General features: G+C 42.3%; 1 protein-coding gene across 1 annotated transcript; it reads left to right on the top strand.

Moving 5' to 3' along the window:
* Positions 1-1,401: 1,401 nt before the first annotated feature.
* ppp2r5b (protein phosphatase 2, regulatory subunit B', beta) lies at positions 1,402-20,552 on the top strand. Its single transcript, XM_058067224.2, has 12 exons — positions 1,402-2,016; positions 10,148-10,344; positions 10,450-10,551; positions 10,651-10,743; positions 10,820-10,950; positions 11,298-11,357; positions 12,865-12,973; positions 16,070-16,123; positions 16,215-16,385; positions 17,168-17,295; positions 17,412-17,513; positions 18,745-20,552. Exons 1-12 carry the CDS (start codon positions 1,809-1,811, stop codon positions 18,965-18,967), a joined length of 1,578 nt encoding a protein of 525 aa, XP_057923207.2. The 5' UTR covers positions 1,402-1,808; the 3' UTR covers positions 18,968-20,552.
* Positions 20,553-21,677: the final 1,125 nt, after the last annotated feature.

Below are 21,677 nucleotides of genomic sequence, written 5' to 3'. Positions count from 1 at the left end.
TGCTACTGATTTAGGTGATTGAACCAGTATGTAGAACTCTGACCCGGAGAAAATACACATCCATTTTCTATGCTGCTTATCCTCACGAGGGTCTTGTGGGTATGCTGGAGCCTATCTCAGCTGACTTCGGGCCAGGTACACCCTTGACTGGTGGCCAGCCAATCACAAGGCACATATAGACAAACAACCATTCACACTCACATTCATACCTATGGACAATTTGGAGTCGCCAATTAACGTAGCATGTTTTGGGAATATGGGAGGAGAAAATCCACACACAGAGAACATGCTAACGCCACACAGAGATTCCAACCCAGATCCACCCCATCTCATGACTGTGTGCCAGCATGCTGACCACTCCACCATCGTGCGGTACTCACTGAAGTTGTACGTTAATCCACCCAAGCGCCCTAAATTAATGGAAGACATTCATATTCAATTCACGAATGGGTGTATGTAAACTTGTTACCTGAAACTGTACACGTTGACAAAGTTTGTCAAAAAGGACATTTCTAAAAGACCGTCCTGCCTCAAACAGAACACACTGGAAGATATCTTGCATTAACATATGTATTTTTTCACCCAATTGACTATTTAATGTTTTTTAACATGTTTGTTCAATCATCATATTTACAAATACAGAAAGTGATGTGACTTGACCAATTAGCTTGTATCAATTTTGACGTTTGCTGCAGCATTGGTGGGAAAAGACAAACGAGTGGTGAATAAATCCCATGCACCCGTTTCACTGCTTGTTTTGCAACACGTTAAGCAAAGCCAGACTGCAGTTGCAGGGTAAGTCGAGAATATTGAGCACCGTTTGATTAAACTGCTCTTTCATTAATTGCCACGCTGTCTTGCAGGGAAGACAACCCGCTACAAAACATGCCGGCAAGAAGACGTGGAACGGTAAAGAGAACAAATAAAATGGGCAACAATGGTGGGATTTGTCAAATAATCCGAACTTCAAGCAGCAACGCGGGCAGTTTAGCAATGTGATCGGTCCAAAAACGGCAGTAATGTCAAAATGTGGAACGGAAAAGGCACCGAGTTAATAAAGCCTCAAATAAAAAGCAAATAAATAAATAAATAAATGCATCCCATAGCGTCATCCGCAGTGTGGATGAAGCCTCTCCTCCTGCTTTGCGCCACCTTGAAGACACAGGTGGAGTACACACAACATCCGGTGTTTATGTTTCACAGTAAAAGACGACACGGCGCGGTAGCCTTTTTGGTTCAAAAACATTTGTAATCGGTGCGTGTAAATGTGCTGTTGAGCAAGTATGTTCGATTTAAACGCAACCTGCTTTCCTTGTGAGCTTTCTATTAGTTTAGCCACGTCCCAGTGCTTTATTTTGAAGGGAGGAAAGATATATTTCCGGTTACGTCCGCCCCTGACAATGTGCGACTTGATGGTGCTCGTGAGCCGTTGTAGGACGACCAGATAACGGATAACCGACACGGGAGCGGAACAAACACACACGGGGGGGCTGCCGTTGTGTGACAAAGGACATTTCGGGATTTTTGTGTGTGTGTTTCGTTTCATCGGCGAGCTTTTTGTTTCCTTGTTGAAGGAGGGGAGAGGCAGGACTCATCAGCGGAGCCGCGCATGACGGCGTGGTGAGGCTTGTTCCCCCGCCCTGAGAACGTCTGGAGGACATCAGGGGGGGCCACGCCAGGGCTGATTAAAAAGGAGCAAAACAGAACCCTCACCTTGCCCCCCCTCCCTCCCCCCCCCCCTTCCATCCTCCTCCTCCATCCTCCATCCTCACCGGCCGAGAAGACATCGGTGGTCCAAGAGGGTCCCCATGCAGTCCCCCGCCATGGAGACGACCAAGCTGCCCCCGTCCAGCCCGTCCTCGCCCACCACAAGCTTCTCGGTGCCGTCAGCGGAGAAGGTGGACGGCTTCCCGCGGCGCTCCATGCGCAGGGTGCGCCAGAGGAGGTCCCACAGCTCGTCCCAGTTCCGCTACCAGAGCTCCCAGGTGGAGCTCACACCTCTGCCCCTCCTCAAAGGTCAGTCCAAAAATGTCAGGTTTAAACCCCAACACTTGTAAAAAAAACACTGCCTGTACAAAGGAAGACACAGAGAGGTGAGTTTCTTTTTACTTGCAAGGAGAGTGATGGAGACTGCACAGTTCCAATCCTCCCAACCAACTCTGAAACAGTCTCCATTCTCCTGCTATTTATTCAGTTAGGAACGCCCTAGTTACATGAGATTTCAACTGATAAGGGGAAGGGGGGTATTCCTCCAAACAACTATTCCAGTTTAAACCGGTTCTTTCGTACAACATGTTATCCATAGTGTGTGGGTATCTCCTCTTTGGCATGTGATCTTCTGGAGACACTCACACACACACATATACATTCTGGGTCACATGCGGCTATTTCCTGTCCACGAGGGTATGATAGAACTATCTGGTGAGAGAATGTTCTGTCACGTTCTGTTTTCTCTAATCATGATGTACACCACAAGTACAGGCGTCACAGCATTAATCTTACATTGCTATGTGAGTGATATGAAACACATGTACAGCGTTAATCTTACTTTGTTATGTGAGTGATATGAAATGTTTGTAGGTCATAAGAATATAGTAAAAATAGAATAACTTTATGTACAATTCTTCTAACAAAAAAACACCTCATCATGGACGTGGCCACTTCATTAGGTACATCTAATCGCATCCAACACTGGAGAATGCAGGGTGGACCTCCGCCAAGGCCCAGCAAGCCTCATTTAGATACTGGAACATCACACAGCATGTGGAAAAAAGAGGACACCACATTGTGAAACTCTTCTTCTCTTCCTGAGCTTCACCGTGCAAAATTGTGAAAATTAGTCAAAACACGCAACTGTACCATGTTGCATGTGCTATTATTTTTCTGACGAATACACCACATGGTGGCGCTCTTATTAAACCCCAAAACTCACATTGACTTGAAATTTCTCACATCGCGCTCCAAAACAACTGCTGTATCTTTACGATGTTACGCCCAATCGCCATAAAAATTTGGTACACACTTTTAGGGGACTGACAGGCAACTTGTGTGAAATTTCAGCAAGATTGGTTGAAAAAAACATGGCTACCGTAAAGGAAAACATCATTGCAGGTGCAGAGGCGTAACTAATTGTACATAAATCATTGACCATGATGACAAACTTTGAAGATATCTTTCATTTTTACTCTTGCCTGTAAATATGTCAACACATTTTTCAAAAACCAGGATTGAGTGAAACCGTGAAATTCGATTCCCAAATTGGAGAGGGATGACTGAATTTGCCTGTAGGGGCAAAAAGAGAGCAAAGACTTTTTGCTGGCTGTCAATCAAAAGTGAAGGAAATAGCACAAAGGCAAAGACAATTAAAATAAATAAATAAATGGCAATAATAATACCATTTCCACCATTTAAACCTACTTAATATCTAAAAGTGTTAAAAAGTAGAGGTAACCAGGTTTTTGATGGTTTTAGTCAACCAAAGATTGTTTTCTGCTGAATATGTGAGTGCTACGCACTTTTTAAAATGTTTGTAAAAGACATATTTAATATTTGCAGTTACAACTTCCTAATTCAAATAACATTACTGTTCCATCGGTGTTGTTAAAGAGGTCAAAGAAATGTTTGCATTGCGACCTTGCCGCAGCCGAAATACACAGCTGCTTGCGTTTCACAACACTCTCTAAAATGGGTCATTTTTTTTCCTCTTCCTTTTACAACATAACAATAAAAGGATTAGGAGGCAGATATGCCGTCATGCATGCACTTTATAAAATCTTAAAGACCGTCCGCCCCGTAAAACCAAACAGAATGTGGCACCGATGAGCTCCTAAAAAAAGAAAAAGAAGTCAAACATGTTCTGAGGTGTCACATCCGTTTGTATAAAATCAGCTTTGCATTTAAACTTACCGTAATCTGCTCACCAGCGAAGTCTGTACTTTGAGTCTGTACTTTAACTGCTTCCTGTTAGCATCAGAGCTAATCTGCTAGCAGTAGCAGCTAGCCCCCAGGCGTGCTAGCCTATTAGCAATGTTTTGTATCAACATCCCATAATAACTTATAGTCACCAATACTTTATTAATATAGCAATTTAACAGTGAACGTCATCAAATGCATCTCTTTTCACACGTTGGCTTCAAGCAGAGAAATGTGTCAATATGGACCTCTGGAGTTGACGTCTTGGCATCAAAGCTAACCTGCTTGTCATCACTTGCAGCTAGAGTCCAGGTCTGCTAGCCTGTTGAACTTCCAACATAAATGTGCTTATTGAGATTTTGCACTTTGTTCAGCAGCCCTGGGATCCACCATAATGTGCGCTTTGAGAAACAAAAGTTTGTTTGGCTACGGAAGCACTTGCTTCGACAGTTTGGCCAGCCTCCAAACTTGCAGCAAGGTGAAAAATATCAGTTACTTGCCATTTTTGCCGTCCGTTGGTGGTCACGGAACGTAACTATCTGTAAAAAATTGATGTGCTATCATTACCATTATTAGCCAGCTGCATCTAAATTGGAGATGTGACAATTAAGCGCGGATTAATTGATCGATCACTCGATTAATCAACGATGAATCGATTACCCATATAATCAACAACTATTTTAGTGATTGATTAATCGCACATATGTAAATATCTACAAATTTCAGCCTCTCAAATGTGAATATTTTTTTATTTCCTTAGTCATCCATTAAAGCAGACCTGTTATCTTTGTGTTTAAGCCAAACAAGATATTCACACTTTGCGGACACAACCACAAACTGTAGGTGTTTGGTTCATGTGAATTTGGTCCATCTATGACATAACTGATTCATCCATTCAGTGAAACAACAAGCTTCAGTCTAATCGACTAAAAAAATGATCAAGATTGTATTTTTGTGTACATTTGTTTTACTGAATCTATTTGAAAAACATGAATTTGTTATGAGTAAACATTATTTTAACAGAATATTAACTCATAAATAATAATCTCAGTTAAAATCTTCTATTCCTAAATAACGAGTCGGAAAGTAAGTGTTTTTCTTTAAACCAGAGTCATCAGTTAATCGGAAAAAAAAAACAAGCCGATTAATCGGTTACTAAATAATCGTTAGTTGCAGCCCTTATCTGATTCTCTATTTAACCACATCTGTTTTTAGTTTTAATTTCATTTCAAAACGGCCCTATTTTCTTTGTTTCACACTGTCAACACCACTCATGATGTTCCTTATGATCAGTTTGTCGTGTTTTTGGTGATCTTGTATCTGTGCGTTACGCATGGGTGAGGCCAGCTGCTATTAGGTTACAGGCTCGCTTTCGTCTCGGATCAATTAAGAGGGGAGAGAGTGGGAGGATGTGAAAGGGTGGAGGAATGGAAGGAAGGAAGAGGAGGAAGTAAGTGGACATTAGGTTGTCAGAGCAATGCCGGGAGATATGACAATAACTGCAGAAAAGACACTTTGCACGGGACAGTGAAAGGTTTATTTCTTAAAATGGCGACTTGTGAAGTGGCGACATGTATTATTAGAAGCACTAGATTATTTAAAGATGGGTTTAGTGCACCTTTTAATCCCTCACCATGACTCGGCCTTCCCTCGCCATCTTTGTGTTGGTGTCCTTTTTACAAGCGTAAGTCTCCACTTAGTGGTTGTTTCTTGGCCCACACAACAGTTGGAAAGATCAGCCATTAGCCACCTGATGAGTGTCCATCCCGTTGTCCAATATGAATGTCCTGTCCTGGGATAGGCACAAACATTTTAGCAGCCCTTTCCCGGTTTTTAATTACATGCTTAGCGGTGCTCAAAAGTTCCCCATCCATTGCTTAGCAAATGGAACACAATTAGCTCCGTCTCAAGGGAATTTAGTTGGATTATCTTCCAAAAAGTCATGCATTAGTAGTCAGGAGCGGTGCCTTGGTGTGCTAGCATGTCGCCCATCTTTGTGGAATTTTTCATCAAGTTTCCCGCAAAAATTTAAGTCAAAGCATCAATCACAACATCAGAAGATTGCAAAATGTTCCAAGTGGTCAAAAAAGCACCCAATTACCAGCAAATACAGGATTACATGAACAAACAACAGGAACTAAGCTGATGTTATCACCACCATGTATCTTCTTGTTCTTCTTCCCACAGCTTTAGTTAGTTTAGCTTGTCTGCATTTTGTTTGTTTCTGACATAAATTCCACGGAAAACATGTAAATTACAGCACTGGTAGATTGCAAGCTGTTGTTGGCACTGCTCTCAGAATAGCATCAAGTAAAGAGTCCTAATTACCAACAAACGTCAATCAAATAGCTTGTTTGTTGGTGAGTCCTCATGTCAACAAACAGGTTAACTTGGTCTCCAAAGTGCCACCCGGGGGCCATTTGTGGCCCACAGCTTGTTTTTTATTGTCCAACGGCACTTTGTAGAAATAAAATGAAACCAAAAAACCCAGCAAAAATGGGAAAAACAGAGCAAAAAGGACAAATGTAATGAGAAGAAGCAGATATATATATATATATATATATATATATTAAGCCTTTTTATAAAATTACAGAATACATAAAAATATCAAAGTGGCCCCCCGCATCCTTTCATTTTTAGTATGTGGCCCTTGGTGGAAAAACAGCAAAGATTGTACAGTGGTACCTTGATTTTTTTTTTCCTAATTTGTTTTGACAAAAACCAAAACGTACCAAATCCAAGGCTATTTTTCAAATTTGGAAATAATATAAATCCAATTCATCCTTACACCAAAAATATTAACAAATAATACATTTTATCGAGGATAATTATAGTTTTACTTGCAGAAAACAATGTAAAATCACTCTGGATAGACGAATGGATGGGAGTTATTTTTGGTGCGGACTTCCTGGCGAGATCAAATTCCATAGTGTTTTTATCAAATTCCAGGCAATTGCGACTTCCTTTCCGCCCCATGGCAGGTTATTATATAGATAATTATTTAGATAGTTATTTAGATTTGTTTTGGTTAGTGTCAGAACCTGTGGAACGAATTAATGGCGCTAACCAAGATTCCACAGTATTCCTCTTTATTTGAATTTCGACATTGTTTATGTTCCACGTAACAAGTCGACAATGAGACGCGGGGATACATAGTGGTCGTCTACGAGCATGTACCCCCGGGTTCTCTTCTGCCTTGTTTACATCCTGTCAGTGTCAAGATGGCTGACAGCAGGAGGCACCTTACAAAAACATCGCGCTTGGTGTCTCTTTTCTTTCTAATAACGAGGCTGAGTGTTTCTTTGTTGTCATGACGCAGGCAGGTCACATGACGTTGCCGTGATGAGACTACTCACTTAAAGTACTTGAAGGGTGATATTTACACCATCACGCTGCATGGTGCCTGCTACTATTCCTAACAGTCATGCCGCATTTTTCCTTCTTCATCCCCATGGAATCTGCCCCCCCCCTTCCGGCTCTTCCTCTCTGCGTCACTGCATCCATGAGTGTGTTGGCTGACATGATGACGGGATGCTGACCGTCGTCTCAAACGTCTCTTCCTGCTTTCATGGAATTTGCAGAAAAGACAAGGAGGTGTAGGGATGTAGCGGGGGAAGATGGAGGGATGGGAATATGAGAGCGAGTGAACGAAGAGGGGGATGATGTCATCTTTTAACCCCTTGCATTCTTTTCTTCCTCACTCTATATTTAGATGTTGTGTGTTTGGATGCTCCTCATTTCAAATCACATCCTCCATTTTTCCCACGTTGTCTTCCTCCTCCTCCTCCTCCTCAATCTCCTCCTCCTGAAGGATGAGGATTATCTTTCATGTGTGAAATAATGAGGAAGAGATGCTCCATCCGAAGCAAATATAGTGAAAAACTTTGATGTCGACACCCTTTGGATTGGCTGATGTTAATTGGCTGATGTCTGTACATGCGAAAATCATTTTTTTTTGTATGGCTAAGGTGATTGATATGGCCACAGTTGTATGTTGAACCTCGTTGTATGTGCATGCCATGCTGCTTAGCGATAATGATGAAATTAACAATCGAGTCATCCCATGCCACTTTGAGGTACCAACATCGCACCCTCGCTCTATCACAGTTTTTCAAAAATGTATCAATAAATAATAAACTGAATCATCTGACAAAATAATAACATATGTACTGCTGTGGCCATCATCCAGCTAAAAGTCAGCTCTGAGCCCCCAATGTCACTTCCTGTCCATACTGTACGTCATTTTATGCTTAAGTAGTCACTTTTTTGTAATAAGGACATGGTGGACTAGGGCTTGATGAGTTGGCCTACATAGATGGTTGCCGCCATACTGGATATGGGACAGCCTGAAGTATGTACTACGTTCACAAAGACATTTAAAGTGTTCTGACTCGGGTCAACTCCCACAAACATTACTTAAGTAGTTTTGCCCTAATCCTGCTAAATAAAGAATAAATGGTGATTTATAAATGACAAAACCTGCTGGGATTAAAACCCAAATTACCTTCACCAAGATGTTAGTTTTCTTGTATCTGCATGGCACGTTTTTGTGTAAACTACTCCACCCTTTCCAGAACTACATAGTTTTCAACATGTTATACTGTCCACAGTGATGAATGCATGACTATTGATTATGAAATTCCGTGATCATCAAGAATGATGATGCTTCAGATTAGTATTGTTTGGCACTGTAATTTTGAAAGTCTGCGCTTACTGATCATTGAATCAGCATTTGTGCATCAGCACAGTTAGTTTGGGCATTATTACTGCCCTCGTCTTTTCTCACCTCCTCAGCCTTCCAAACACACACACATACCCCCCCCCCCCCCCCCCCCCCCCCCGGGCTTGTCACCTCATTCTCATCTTGTCTTCTCGGTCCCAGCAGGACACGTCTTCGTACAATTACTCCTATACCAGTGGAATGGATTCGAGTTCACCTCCACTGTCTGCAGAGAAATACACACACACAAAACTGCTTTTATTTACTAGATGGTATCTGTTATTTCTGTCATTTTTCACTTGTGGTGGCTTTGCTTTCTAATTTGCTTGATTTCCAACAATCTAATGATGCCGCACTGTCCACCTAAATGAATAAATAACAATAAGAGCAGTTAATGAATATATTGTGACCACTGCATTGGATTCATATCTCAAATCATAATGTCATGTTAGTTTTACATCCCCATTTATTGTGACTTTTCATACCTTCCCACTTGTGTGCTATCAATTCAAGACATTATTCACTTTTGGGAAAAAAAAAAAAACACAGCACTTTTTCAGTTGAGAAATCATTTTTTTATGCAGGGAGGAGGTTGTCAATTCTGAGTATGATGTTTTAATCGTTGGGCACGCAGCGCCAGCAGGTTGCTTGACTATGACAAACACGCCCAGAGAATGGAGGTGGCAGGTAATGGGACTGAAATACATCATGGCTCTGGGGAGGAACGTGTCTGTCTATGTGTGTGTCTGTGTGTGTGTGTGTGTCAGGAGTAATAGTCCTCTCATTCCAAGGGAAACTTTGTCTTGTCAAATCCATCTTGAAGAACTCCAACATTCAGTCCATCTGTATTAAAGAATAACACCAAACATGTATTGTATATACTGTTACAGAATTCTTGTTCTCAAAAATGTGTGTTGTGTAATCTTTCCACCGGTTCAATTACCAAAATTCCCAAGCTGCGGTGCAGCAAATATATAGTTTTAATCTCATGACATCTCCTTTACTGGGCTACACGGTGGTCGAGTGGTTAGCACGCAGGCCTCACAGCTAGGAGACCCGGGTTCAATTCCACCCTCTGCCATCTCTGTGTGCAGTTTGCATGTTCTCTCTGTGCATGCGCTGTTTTTTTTTTCAACTCATATTGGTACCTGTTTATATATTTGTCAGATATACCTTTTGAGTTTTAAGTTGCTGTGTGATGAGTTTAGCGTTCTTTGTAAGATGACACTATCAGGTGGACTCTAACAACCTCCTGCAATTTCCAATGGTTTGACAAGCTCATCAAGAGTTATTTGGCTCCTGTCAAAGAAAGAACCGCCTGGTCCTCACAGACTTGTGCGTTCTACATGATGGCATTTTACGACGTGGACATGTGCAGCTTGTAGTCCGGTGTGCCAAATAGGTTTTTTTCCTCTAAATATAGTGGGTGTGGCTTACAAACCGGAATTTATGGGAAACATAAAGTGTCCACAGTTGATTTTATGAGTGTGTGTAAACGTTTGTCCTTGTGTCCAGATGCTCCCGTCGCCGAGCTCCACGAACTGTTCAGCAAGAAGCTGCAGCAGTGCTGCGTGCTATTCGACTTTCTGGACTGCGTGGCCGACCTGAAGGGCAAGGAGATCAAACGTGCGGCTCTCAACGAGCTGGTGGAGAGCGTGGCCACCAGCAGAGGTGTCCTCACGGAGCCGCTCTACCCAGAGATCATTAAAATGGTAGGCGGGGAGCACCTCCATATCCCAGGGGGGCGCCACCGCTGCCTTTGAACTCACCGCCTTTTCTCATCTTGCCGCTATTCCACTTTCGTCTTTCACACACAGATTTCTGTGAACATCTTCCGCACTCTGCCACCGAGTGAGAATCTTGAGTTTGACCCAGAGGAGGACGAGCCCACACTGGAGGCTTCCTGGCCGCATCTTCAGGTGAAGCAGGCTACCAAAACATTGCTTATTTCGGCACTGGCGATGAACTCGACTTTATTGTTATTGTAATGACACCAACTCCTGATGCGTTTGCCTCAGTTGGTGTATGAGTTCTTTCTGCGTGTCTTGGAGAGCCCAGACTTCCAGCCCTCAGTGGCCAAACGCTATGTGGACCAGAAGTTTGTCCTGCAGGTAAATCCTCTTTCTTCTCCCAGCCGGGCCGTTGGCTGTTAGCCTGTCAGTGGGAATGACACTGCCGTCTGTTTAGCTCCTGGAGCTCTTTGACAGCGAGGACCCCAGGGAGAGGGAGTACCTGAAGACCATACTCCACCGCGTTTATGGAAAACTACTGGGCCTCCGAGCTTACATCCGCAAGCAGATCAACAACATCTTCCTCAGGTAGCTGCCTTTTTTTTAAAGGCCTCTAGTTATTTATCTTCACAGTAGACACAAACAGATCGACGATAGATTTTACTCATCGTTTTACACAACATAAATAGCAGTGGCGATGCATCATTTCATTTTGATGCTGTAAAGGTGCACACAGGAAGTCTGAGATCTAAGGACCTCGGAGTCTGTCTCATGCTTGGTAGACATAATGAAAGGAAAAAAGTGAACGAAAAAGAACAAAAATCCTTCTTCAGTGTAGCAATGTGTCTTTTTGTACAGTATTTACAATTTATGGGCATACCCAAGACCACACCGGTACTGTTTTCATTGTCTGCATGATGTGTGATGCTCTCCAGGTTCATATATGAAACTGAGCACTTCAATGGAGTCGCAGAGCTGCTGGAGATCCTCGGCAGGTGAGTCTAAAATACATCATCACATCATTCATAAAAAAACATGGTTGGTTTCAAGCCTTTTTACTTGAATGATTGTTTATCTTGACGTCAACTCGTGCAATCCTTTAAGAGTCCCATTTGGACAGCTGGCCAAATAACTTGTAAACATCCAAGTGTATGAATATTTGAAATGCATATTTCAAGCTGAATATTTAATATATATTTATACCGACAGGTTGGAAAACAGACATTTTTGGTGTGAAATGTGTGAGTTTGAAGGCACTTGTAACACATGTGCTCGTCCTGTGTTACTACATTGTTGTTGTTATTTTTAACTTTAATAATAATAGTAATAAGCCACAAAGAGATAGAGATATGAGAAAAGCAAATGTTTGAATGAGCATTATAATAAATACAGGAGATTGGGATTGGGGATGTGTGCAGAGGGATGAAGGTCGAGGATGACTCCTGTGTTGAGAGGGGAAAAAAAACTTGTTAGCGGATGAGGCAGGGAAGGAGGGAGTTAGGGAGTTGGAGATGAGTCACAATCGAAGCGAGGAAGCTGAGGAAGATGCGGAAGAGGAGAGAGAGAGGCTGGCATTCATGATGCTGGTAACAGAGGTATTTATAGCTCCGCCCACACCAACTAAAAGGACAGGGATGAGCGAGGGAGGACACACTGGATGAACGAGTGGGAAAAGAAGACAGATTAGAATGCAGAGATCCTACCGGGGGAAAAAATACCCAGCAATAATGTGAATGATGCTGACGGAGCTTGGGGCGACGTTCAGCACCCACTCACTGCCTGGCTAACACTTTGTTAGCTTTCTGACACACTTTGAGCACGTCACGCCATCCCACTCACAAACATACGCACTCAAGTGAAGGCCCTCAACTGTAATAATCATCATAAAAATAACCCGTTTGTTTTTTGTATTTGAAAAGGTATTATTTAAAATTAATAATAATAATAATAATAATAGTATATACAGTGTTTCCCGGTGTATTTGTGGTGGTGGGGGCCCTCTGGATGATTTTATAGTCTAATTTGCATAATTGTGCATGACACACGCACATGTCATTTTAGGTTAAAAGGCTTCCTTTCCTTATTTTTTGGGAATATTTTTCAATTGTTGCTGTCCTTTTGGGACTATTTCTACAATGTGCCACAGGCCCATTAAAAAACTGTCATGGTAGTGACTGCATGGCGCAAGAAACGGCTCCTGTCTTGCACTTTAAATGCATACCAACTGGGAATTTGGAGCGGCATTACAATGCACACTGCCAACTAACGGGAAGCACCAATCCCATTCGTGACAGCTCAAATACCATAAATACACGAATTGAGATAGGAATTAGTGTAATACAGTCTAATAAATGTTATTTTTAGAACATGCCTATAGACACCCCAGGCCTAAAGGTTGGTTAAAGTTGTCCATGTGCACATGTTCTATTCCATCTGTTTTGAGGAAATGGAAGCATACATTTTAATGACGTATTTTTGCTAATCACTGATTCTTCATTCCAGCATCATAAACGGCTTCGCTCAGCCTCTGAAGGCCGAACACAAGCAGTTCCTGGTGAGGGTTCTCATCCCTCTGCACACGGCAAAGTCCCTCTCTATATTTCATGCACAGGTAAGTCACACTAACCATTTTCTATTTACAAAATACATTAGCTTGATGTCTGGCATGTGGTACTTTATTATTTTTTCTTTCTTTTTCTTCATGTTTTTTTTCTTGTGTTAGGCCGGCATTCATATATTAACCACAAGCCGCCACTAGACGGCGGAATTGAGTCACAGATCATAAATCCACGAGTGTTTCTTTGTGTTTCCGTTGTGTAGGCAATGCAAAACAAAAGTGAAATGCCACTGCAGCACTTTTTAATCATCTCAATAATAATAATAATCATCTCAGACTGGTTTTATGGAGACAAGTGTGTCATCTGCAATGAAACATCACTCCCAGTCAGAGAGTGGATGTTCCCACGGGGGTGTGGAATTCTGGAAAGTCGCATGAATTTCAGTGATGTGATGGAACTGGGAATAATTGTCCATGTGTACATATATATATATATATATATATATACACAACTAGCTTCACAGACCTGTATATGAACATACAAGTGTTCCGATTAGAACGCTAGTGTGTACAGAACTCATTCATAAGTCAGAACTTATTCATAAATTAACACCCAAGTTGCTCACACTGTATGCAGAACTCGTGAAGGACACATAAAATATGTTAATAAAATGATTAAACACAATTTTTAAATGAAAAAGTAATAATATTAAAAGAAAAAACAACTTTTATTCCAGTGGCTGTGTTGCACACCGGAAAGGGCGTTGCAAGGGAGGGAGAGAAAGGCTTATGAAAGGCTTATTTGGAGAAGGAGGTCTAAATAATGAGACCACGACACTGCTTAGTCATCACGGAGCAGATCCTGTCACATGGTTATGTATATAATATTAGTACAGGCCTGCCAACATGTACTGTATGAATTTATATAGAAATATCTGCTTTCATGCTTTACTGATCTCCATTTTATTGCATTTTGCTGGTTTGAGTATTGAGTTTAGTCTGTATAGTACAGATAAATAAATAGATATTAGCAGTTATTAGCACAAACATTTCTGTCACCCAGTGGGGGCATGACAAAAAATAATGAACACCGTCTTAATGTCGTAATGTGGTCAATTATGGTCGGCATTTGACCATGTCTGATTTTACTTCACTTTCATTTTCTTTGATGCATTGCGATGAGAAGAGTGTGCCTCAAGCTTCGGAGACATAATGAAGGGAAAACTTTGCACAGGTCCAAATCTTCTGAATTACACCTTGCATCCTGTCACAAAGCCAAGTTAAAGAGGTGTTGACATCAAATCATAAAAAGTGCTCCGTTTCTTAGCTGCCATCTGTGTTTTTGATCTTCCTACGCCACCGTTGCTTCCTAAATGAACGTCTGCCCTGTGTGCCACCCGACACCTGTAAATTGCACGTTATTAAAAGTGTGTCTGTCTCCATAATCCGTCGCCTGACAACGACCTCCCGCTCTCTCAAAAGGCCGCCTTGGCAACAGAACCCCAGCGTCATGTTTACCCCGCTGAGGCTTAATGCTGACTAAGACTTAAATGAATAATTACCTTTTAAATAGCTTGACCCATCAGCACGGTTATTCTAATCCTTCTGGAATCAAGGCGGCTTCCCTTCTTTCTATTCTGACTTTTTTTTTTTTTAATTTTAGCTGAAGGTAAAGCTCAGCAGAGAAAGAAGGCAATGAGCAAATTGTACCTGTTCATAGACACACCGTTTTTTTACATGTTCATGCATTCACACAGCAGTGAAGGAACATTTACCCTTCAACGTGTTTGTGTAGTGAGGGTCCATGTAAGAAAACCTGTGAATGACCCATCGTTGACCCGTCACAATAAAAATTGGCTTATTTTTAATGACGCCATTTGCCGATTGATGTGGAAGTCATAAAAAGAGTCGATAGTAGTCATTATGTCAAGGTGCTGTCAAGTCTGTCTTTTTAGATTACCCTCAGGGGAATCTTGTGTGTGTGTTTGTGACATCAGTCCTTCCGAAGAAAACACAAGCACATACAACCCCTGTCGCCACGGTGCTCACTTGCAAACACAAGGAAGGACGCAAGGGAGGGATGAACCACAATGATGAATGTATTTGTTACTGTGAGCAATTCATTCATTCATTCACATGCTGGAGCCTATCCCAGCTGTCTTCCTTGGGTCGAAAGGCGGGGTACACCCTGGACTGGTGGCCAGCCAATCACAGGGCACATATAGACAAACAACCATTCACACTCACATTCATACCTATGGACAATTTGGAGTGGCTAATTAACCTAGCATGTTTTTGGAATGTGGGAGGAAACCGGAGTACATGGAGAAAACCCACGCATGCACGGGGAGAACATGCAAACTCCACACAGAGATGGAATTGAACTCGGGTCTCCTGCGCACTAACCACTCGTCCGCCGTGCAGCCTTCTGTAAGCCAGTGATTCTCAATTATTTTCTTCATGCCCCCACCGGGGGACAGATTTGAAAGACAAACTGATGATATACAGACTGAAGCCAAAACTAAAACCAGCAAAATGCAACAAAATGGAGAGCAGCGAAACACAAGCGTATTCAGGAGTCAAACTGCATCCTGAGTACAACAGATTCAAACATGTTGGCAGGTCTGCACTAATATTGAAAGTCCCCCCTGACAGTCCACCACGCCCTCCCCAGGGAGAACCGCCCCACTACTTGAGAAGCACTGCTACAAGCTAACTCTTCTACTCCTGAGCCGCTGCACATACGAATGTGGCAAAACATGCAGCCCAATTGTGTTGCCTGTATTTTTCTGATACACCACATGTTGGCGCTGTTATCACACCCTACATCGGATTGACTTGAAATTTCTCAGACAGCTCAACACGTGCTACAAAAACACCCACTGCAACTTTAGCGTGGTAAACCCCAATCGGCATAACATTTGATGCATACCATTAGGAGAGGGGAATTTAAACACGATAGGCTGGAAAAGAAGGACGCCATCATGCAAGGACTACTAAGTGTCAAAAAGTCATTAAGCATTTGTGAAATGATTATTAAACGTTGTGTTGAAAATGCTGTTTCAAAACTTCATCCAGCCCACATTCACCACACAAAAATAACCCTCATTTTGGATTGACCTTGCTAAATAATATTTTCTCCTTTCACAGATTACATACTGCGTGGTGCAGTTTATGGAGAAAGACGCCACCGTGACTGAATATGTACGTCTCCGCAGGTTTTTGCTTCTTATCTAAAACCTGACATTGTTTAGAATACGTCAGCTGACCCGTCATGCGTCCTTTTTCATGTCAGATCATCCGAGGGCTGCTTAAATACTGGCCAAAGACGTGCACGCAGAAGGAGGTCATGTTCCTGGGTGAGATCGAGGAGATCCTGGATGTCATCGAGCCATCTCAGTTCATCAGGGTTCAGGAGCCGCTCTTCAAGCAGATCGCAGGCTGCATCGCCAGGCCTCACTTCCAGGTGAAATGCCACGTCGTCTTTATGTAGGATTGGCATAAATCCTCAGTCAGGCTTTTGACTGCCACACAAGCTGTACACTGACTACCTTAAAGTGCATCCGAGTTCACTTGGTAAGATGTAGCAGAAACGTTTGTTGAAATGTGAGGTCTGAACCAGTTAATTGGTTCTAGACCCAACAGTGATCAGTGAATTTCAGTGAAAGAAGAATTATTATTTATAAATGGAATATGTTTGTCGTTAGAGCATAGAAAACCTGTTTATGACTTTTTAACATTAATAGAGCCATATAGATATATGCTAACATGCTATGGTAGACAAAATGTGTTGCTTTAAACGTGTGTAGCTAGGTGTAGGTAGCTTAGTGCTGGACTGGTAGGAAGTGACATTGGGAGTTCAGAGTTGAGTTTTAGCTTCATGTGAGCTTCATCCCGTGATTTTATTTGGGATTATTGTGCTAGCGAAATAGTTCAAACCTACAATTAAAGCCTGTTGTTCTGGCGATCACGTCTGGTGTTTGTGTCTCACCAAGCAAGACCGTAACATTACTGACACCTAGTGGCCAGTGTCCAACACAACCTTTCAGTCACACTGTTGTTGATTTGGATTTCAGTTCATTTAGCCATTCTTATGCATGAAAAAAACATGTGAAATCTACTTTGATATGCAAATTTGTTGACCAATAATAGGCCGTATTAAACAAAGTGGCAATGGAGTACTACATATGTACTACATATCCCAAGCACGTTGACTAATACAATATTCTGTTCATACGTGTGCTTTAGGTGGCCGAGCGTGCCCTCTACTTCTGGAATAACGAGTACATACTGAGTCTGATCGAGGAGAACTGTCAAGTCATCCTGCCGTTGGTCTTTGCCACCCTCTACAGAGTCTCCAAGGAGCAGTGGAACCCGTAGGTGGCCCCCGTTTGGCTTTAACGCCTTGCTGTGTTGTCGTTATGTGCTAAAATACATGATGGAGCTCGATCACAGCTCAGCAAGCGCTGACATTCCAGCTGTTCCCCTGCAGAACCATCGTGTCTCTGATCTTTAATGTGCTGAAGACCTTCATGAAGATGAACAGCACATTGTTTGAAGACCTCACCGCCTCCTACAAAGCAGAGAAACAGAAGTGAGTGCGTGTGGATGGATGGGTCTGGCTCAGAAGTTGCATTGGACGTGTGTTGTCCTTGATGGTCTGAGTAAGCCATCATTTTGTGTGTCTGTACCTTTAAGGCTATTGACCCACGGCGCTGTGTTTGACTCCAGGAAACGCTATTGTGCACTCTGTCCGCTTTTTACATAAACACAGCAACTCGGCACTTATCCAACCTAATAGATGCCATATATCACATACAACAACATACCATTACAGAGTGGGAGAGGAGGACATCCACATTAGCAACACAGGGATAGCAAAGTGAGCTACTGTGCTAACGTTACACTGACATTTTAAAAGCAACATCATGCTAGGTTAACCTGTTCACTGAAGAAAAACAACATGGTCAAACGTCTCTACATGACTGATGGTTGGTTGGCAAAGCTGTATTTTAAAGGGGACCTATTATGCTAATTTTTCCACCCTTTAGTATATTGAGTCGTGGTCTCCTATAGAGCAGCTACACACAATAACCCGCACAAAAAACTTTGAAGATTTTGCAGAATTTGTACCTATTCCAGCTGTATTTCCTTTGATTTGTGTTACCTGCCAAAACGGTCTGTTTTAATTTATTCCACCCATGGCCCGCCTCCAGGCATGCCCACTCCCCTGTGATTGGTCACATGCCCAAAGTGCTTCCTAACTATGAACCATATCAGGAAGTCCGCCCCTCTGTGACATCAAAACGGGGCAGTTTTACCACGCCTTTTGAAACCGAGCGTTTTGAGCCATCCCAAACTTCTTTCAGGGTTCACTTCCAGGGCTTTGGCATCGTCACCTTAAGATGTGTAGAGAAGCCTGTTTTGTTTACAAAGTGGTGGGTGTATACACAGGAATGGCTCATCTAGCTGAGGCAGGGGTGTGGCCTGTAGGCCATTTGTGGCCTATCTACTTTAGATCTGAGCATATTTACATGTGTTGCTTTAGAAAATGTCAAAGTGCCCTTGCATCATTTTGCAATATGAGGCCCTCGGTAGAAAAAGTTTGGACACCCCTGAGCTAAGGGTGGGTCAGCGGTATCATGACCATGAAGAAAGAGCTTTTTCCTTATTGACTTCAGAATTGAGTGTGTGAGGGCCTCTTCTCTCAAAAAGTGGAGCAAACTAGGGAGGAAGATGATAAATGTTCTCACAGGCTCTGGCGTCATTAAAGAGTGACATAATCGAGAACCCTTTAATAAAGTGTCCCCCTGCGCCTTCCCCAGGGAGATGAAGCGGGACAGGGAGCGTGCTGAGCTGTGGCGAGGCCTGGAGGAGCACCAGGAGCGCCGGCTACAGATGCTGACCGAGGCCGCCCGCAACCAGCGCAACCTCCAAGATCGAGGTGAGAGGGAGGATGCGCCGCCTCGCACGTCCCCGCAGGCGGCCCGAGCCGACCAGCCTGAGGCCCAGCCCGGCAGGGGTGGCCCAGGAGAGAGCGCCACCTAGGCGCAGACGTGGAGGTGGTGCTCAAACACAACGGTACAGTGGAACCCAATGAGGTCAGTCCTGCTTATGTCGACAACCTGTCTATGTCACGTCCCGGTCGACTGTTTTGTTATCGCAAAAAAGCACCCGCTTAAGTTGATGTCGACATAAAATTGACCCAAAATGATCATTTCTATGATAAATGGGTCCGACAAATGTAGTAGTGTTGTCTCCCTCGTCATTATTGGTAAACCAGTAACATACCTACTGTCTAGTTGCACAGTGACTTCCTTCCAGCGGAAGAAAACTGTTCCCATGTATGAAAGCTTTATTGTCAATGTCGTGTAGACATACGATTAAATTATCACGTTAGATGAGAGTATGAAGTATATGAGAATCAAATTCAAAATTTACAAAGTTGGAAAAACGTGTCAACAAACAAATATCTTTTGTTATCACCCACTCTTCTTCCATTCTCTATGGACGAAGTCACAAATAAAGCTTCTGATGTCGATGTCCATCGGCCATTTCAGTGGGCGTCGACATAAGCGGGTTCCACTGTACAAAGCGAATCGATATTTTAGTGTTCGTGTTTCTTTTTCACATTGTCTTAAAAGGTACTTTATATCGATTGTTTTTGTATTCTGAGAAAAAACAAACCTGATACTGAAACTTTATTTTCTATTCGATAAGGAAATGTAATTTTGTTTGAAGACAAGGGTCAGGTTTGTGTGTGTTCATGTGTGCGTGTGTGCGTGCGTGTGTGTGTGTGTGTGAAACATTGTTTACATGAGAATGTATCATTAAACAAAACGATTGTTAATGACCTATCTTTTAACCAAATAAGCCAAGTTTCGGAATCCAAGCATCAAGAAATATAATTGGCGTGTTCCAGTTTACAGACACAATGAAGTTTATGCTGAATTTTCTATTTTATTTAACACTTTGTTTTGGACTGCAGAGAGTGGGGACCTACCTTCTTATTTAAAAGAATAATAATCATGCTCATCGCCCCCTGGTGGCTGGAAGGTTTATTTAATGCTGCTGATAAACTAAACTACCCCCCTCCCCCCCAAAAAAACAAACAAATGAGGCAAAAGAAAGCAAATAAATTTTATGGGGATTGTTTTACATTCCAATTTGATTGTTCTCCTCAACTGCAACTCTGTGTGTGTTTGTGAGTGTGTGTGTGTGCACGCACGTGTGTATTCACATCCATCTCACTCCTTCATTGCCCCCCTTATGGCGGCTTTTATCACAAAGGAGTGGGGGAAGAGGCGGGGGATGTTGCAGGCCGAGGAAAGTCCTAGATGTAGACGTGCTAGAATGGCAATAAGTCAGTCAGCGCAGTGCGAGTGTCGTTCCAAATGCATTCTAACGTAGCAATTTCACTCAAACTCCTAGATTTGCACTGTCCTGATGCCCGACGAGTCTGTGGTTGTTGTCTTCTTCAAGATGAAAAACTTTCATGACAATAAGAGATCTTCTTCTGAGAGGAAGCTGATGTATATTTTGGGCGGCTGTTTTTAAGTTGAATGTAGAAAGGATTACTGTAAGTAACGTTAGACTGGAGGGGATCGGGAGGGGGGGGACATTAACTATGTGCTAAAAATGAAACTTCACATTGTTAAAACAACTCGTGAGTCTGAGCTTTTTTTTGTGTGTCATCTTCATGTCTCTTTATTGACAAAATTCATTTTTGGGTGAGCACACTTCAATACTTAATAAGGACTATTGAATACAGCGGAACCTTGATTTCCGTCATGATTTCATTTCATGAAAAGAATAAATGAACATATTAGGTTACTTTTACCTTCATTGAAGACGTGGTGGTGGTTGATCTCGTTGCCACATCGTGTCTTTGGGAACAGCCACGTCTTCAATGAAGGTAAATTCACCTTAAATGTTCATTGTGCCTTTGATTCATAATTTATATGCATTTACAATTGTTTTATGCATGTCAAACTATAAAACATTTTTGAGAGTCCACCAGTTGCAGTTGCAAGTTGCCAGCTAGCTCGGATGCTAACAGGGACGGATGTTTTTGTAATGACAAATGCATTGAGAACACATTTTGGGCTCACAACAAGACGCATGGCATATCATAGAATGACAATGCACAAAAATTGTGGCGTAAATTGTTGACTCTAACCGAAATACCGAGGCGGCTGCTAACTGAGATTCCACTTTATAGTATATTAGAAATGTTCGATATTGTCCAGGACTTCATTTCCAATACCGAGATCTTCCCTCTAACTGATGTCACGTGACATCTTGTGTGATTGAACACATTATGCTTCTTTTACCATGACTCACTAAATGCATTTCACAAGTAAACACCATTTGTGCAAAATAAAACAAGAACTGCAATGTAATTTATAAAAACTCCATAGGAAATCTGCAGGTTTAATTAATCTGCCATCTTGCACGGCTGAGAAGGGCTGGTTAGGCTAGGCTTAAGGTGTGATATTAAACTCCCAAGTATTGAAAGACGACGCTGTACTTCCCTTTACTCATAATCAGCACTACACAATCATTGCTGATTGCATATTTACCATCCAAAGGCAAAACGTGGAAATAATTCCAGACTGCAGACATACCGAGCTTGCAAGTTTGCTGCTTTTTTTAAACATTCTGTCTGTCTGTTTAAATATACATAGTAGCAGCACATGTTGAGGTAAAGACAACACACTATATAGACAACTATCAGTATTTTCCAAGGAGGGAGTCT

This window comes from Doryrhamphus excisus, linkage group LG2 (genome assembly GCF_037039965.1).
Source record: "Doryrhamphus excisus strain RoL-2023G ecotype Guam linkage group LG2, RoL_Dexc_Guam_v1.1, whole genome shotgun sequence".
NCBI classification, from domain to species: Eukaryota; Metazoa; Chordata; class Actinopteri; order Syngnathiformes; family Syngnathidae; genus Doryrhamphus; species Doryrhamphus excisus.
This window is presented reverse-complemented; position numbering and strand designations above follow the sequence as displayed.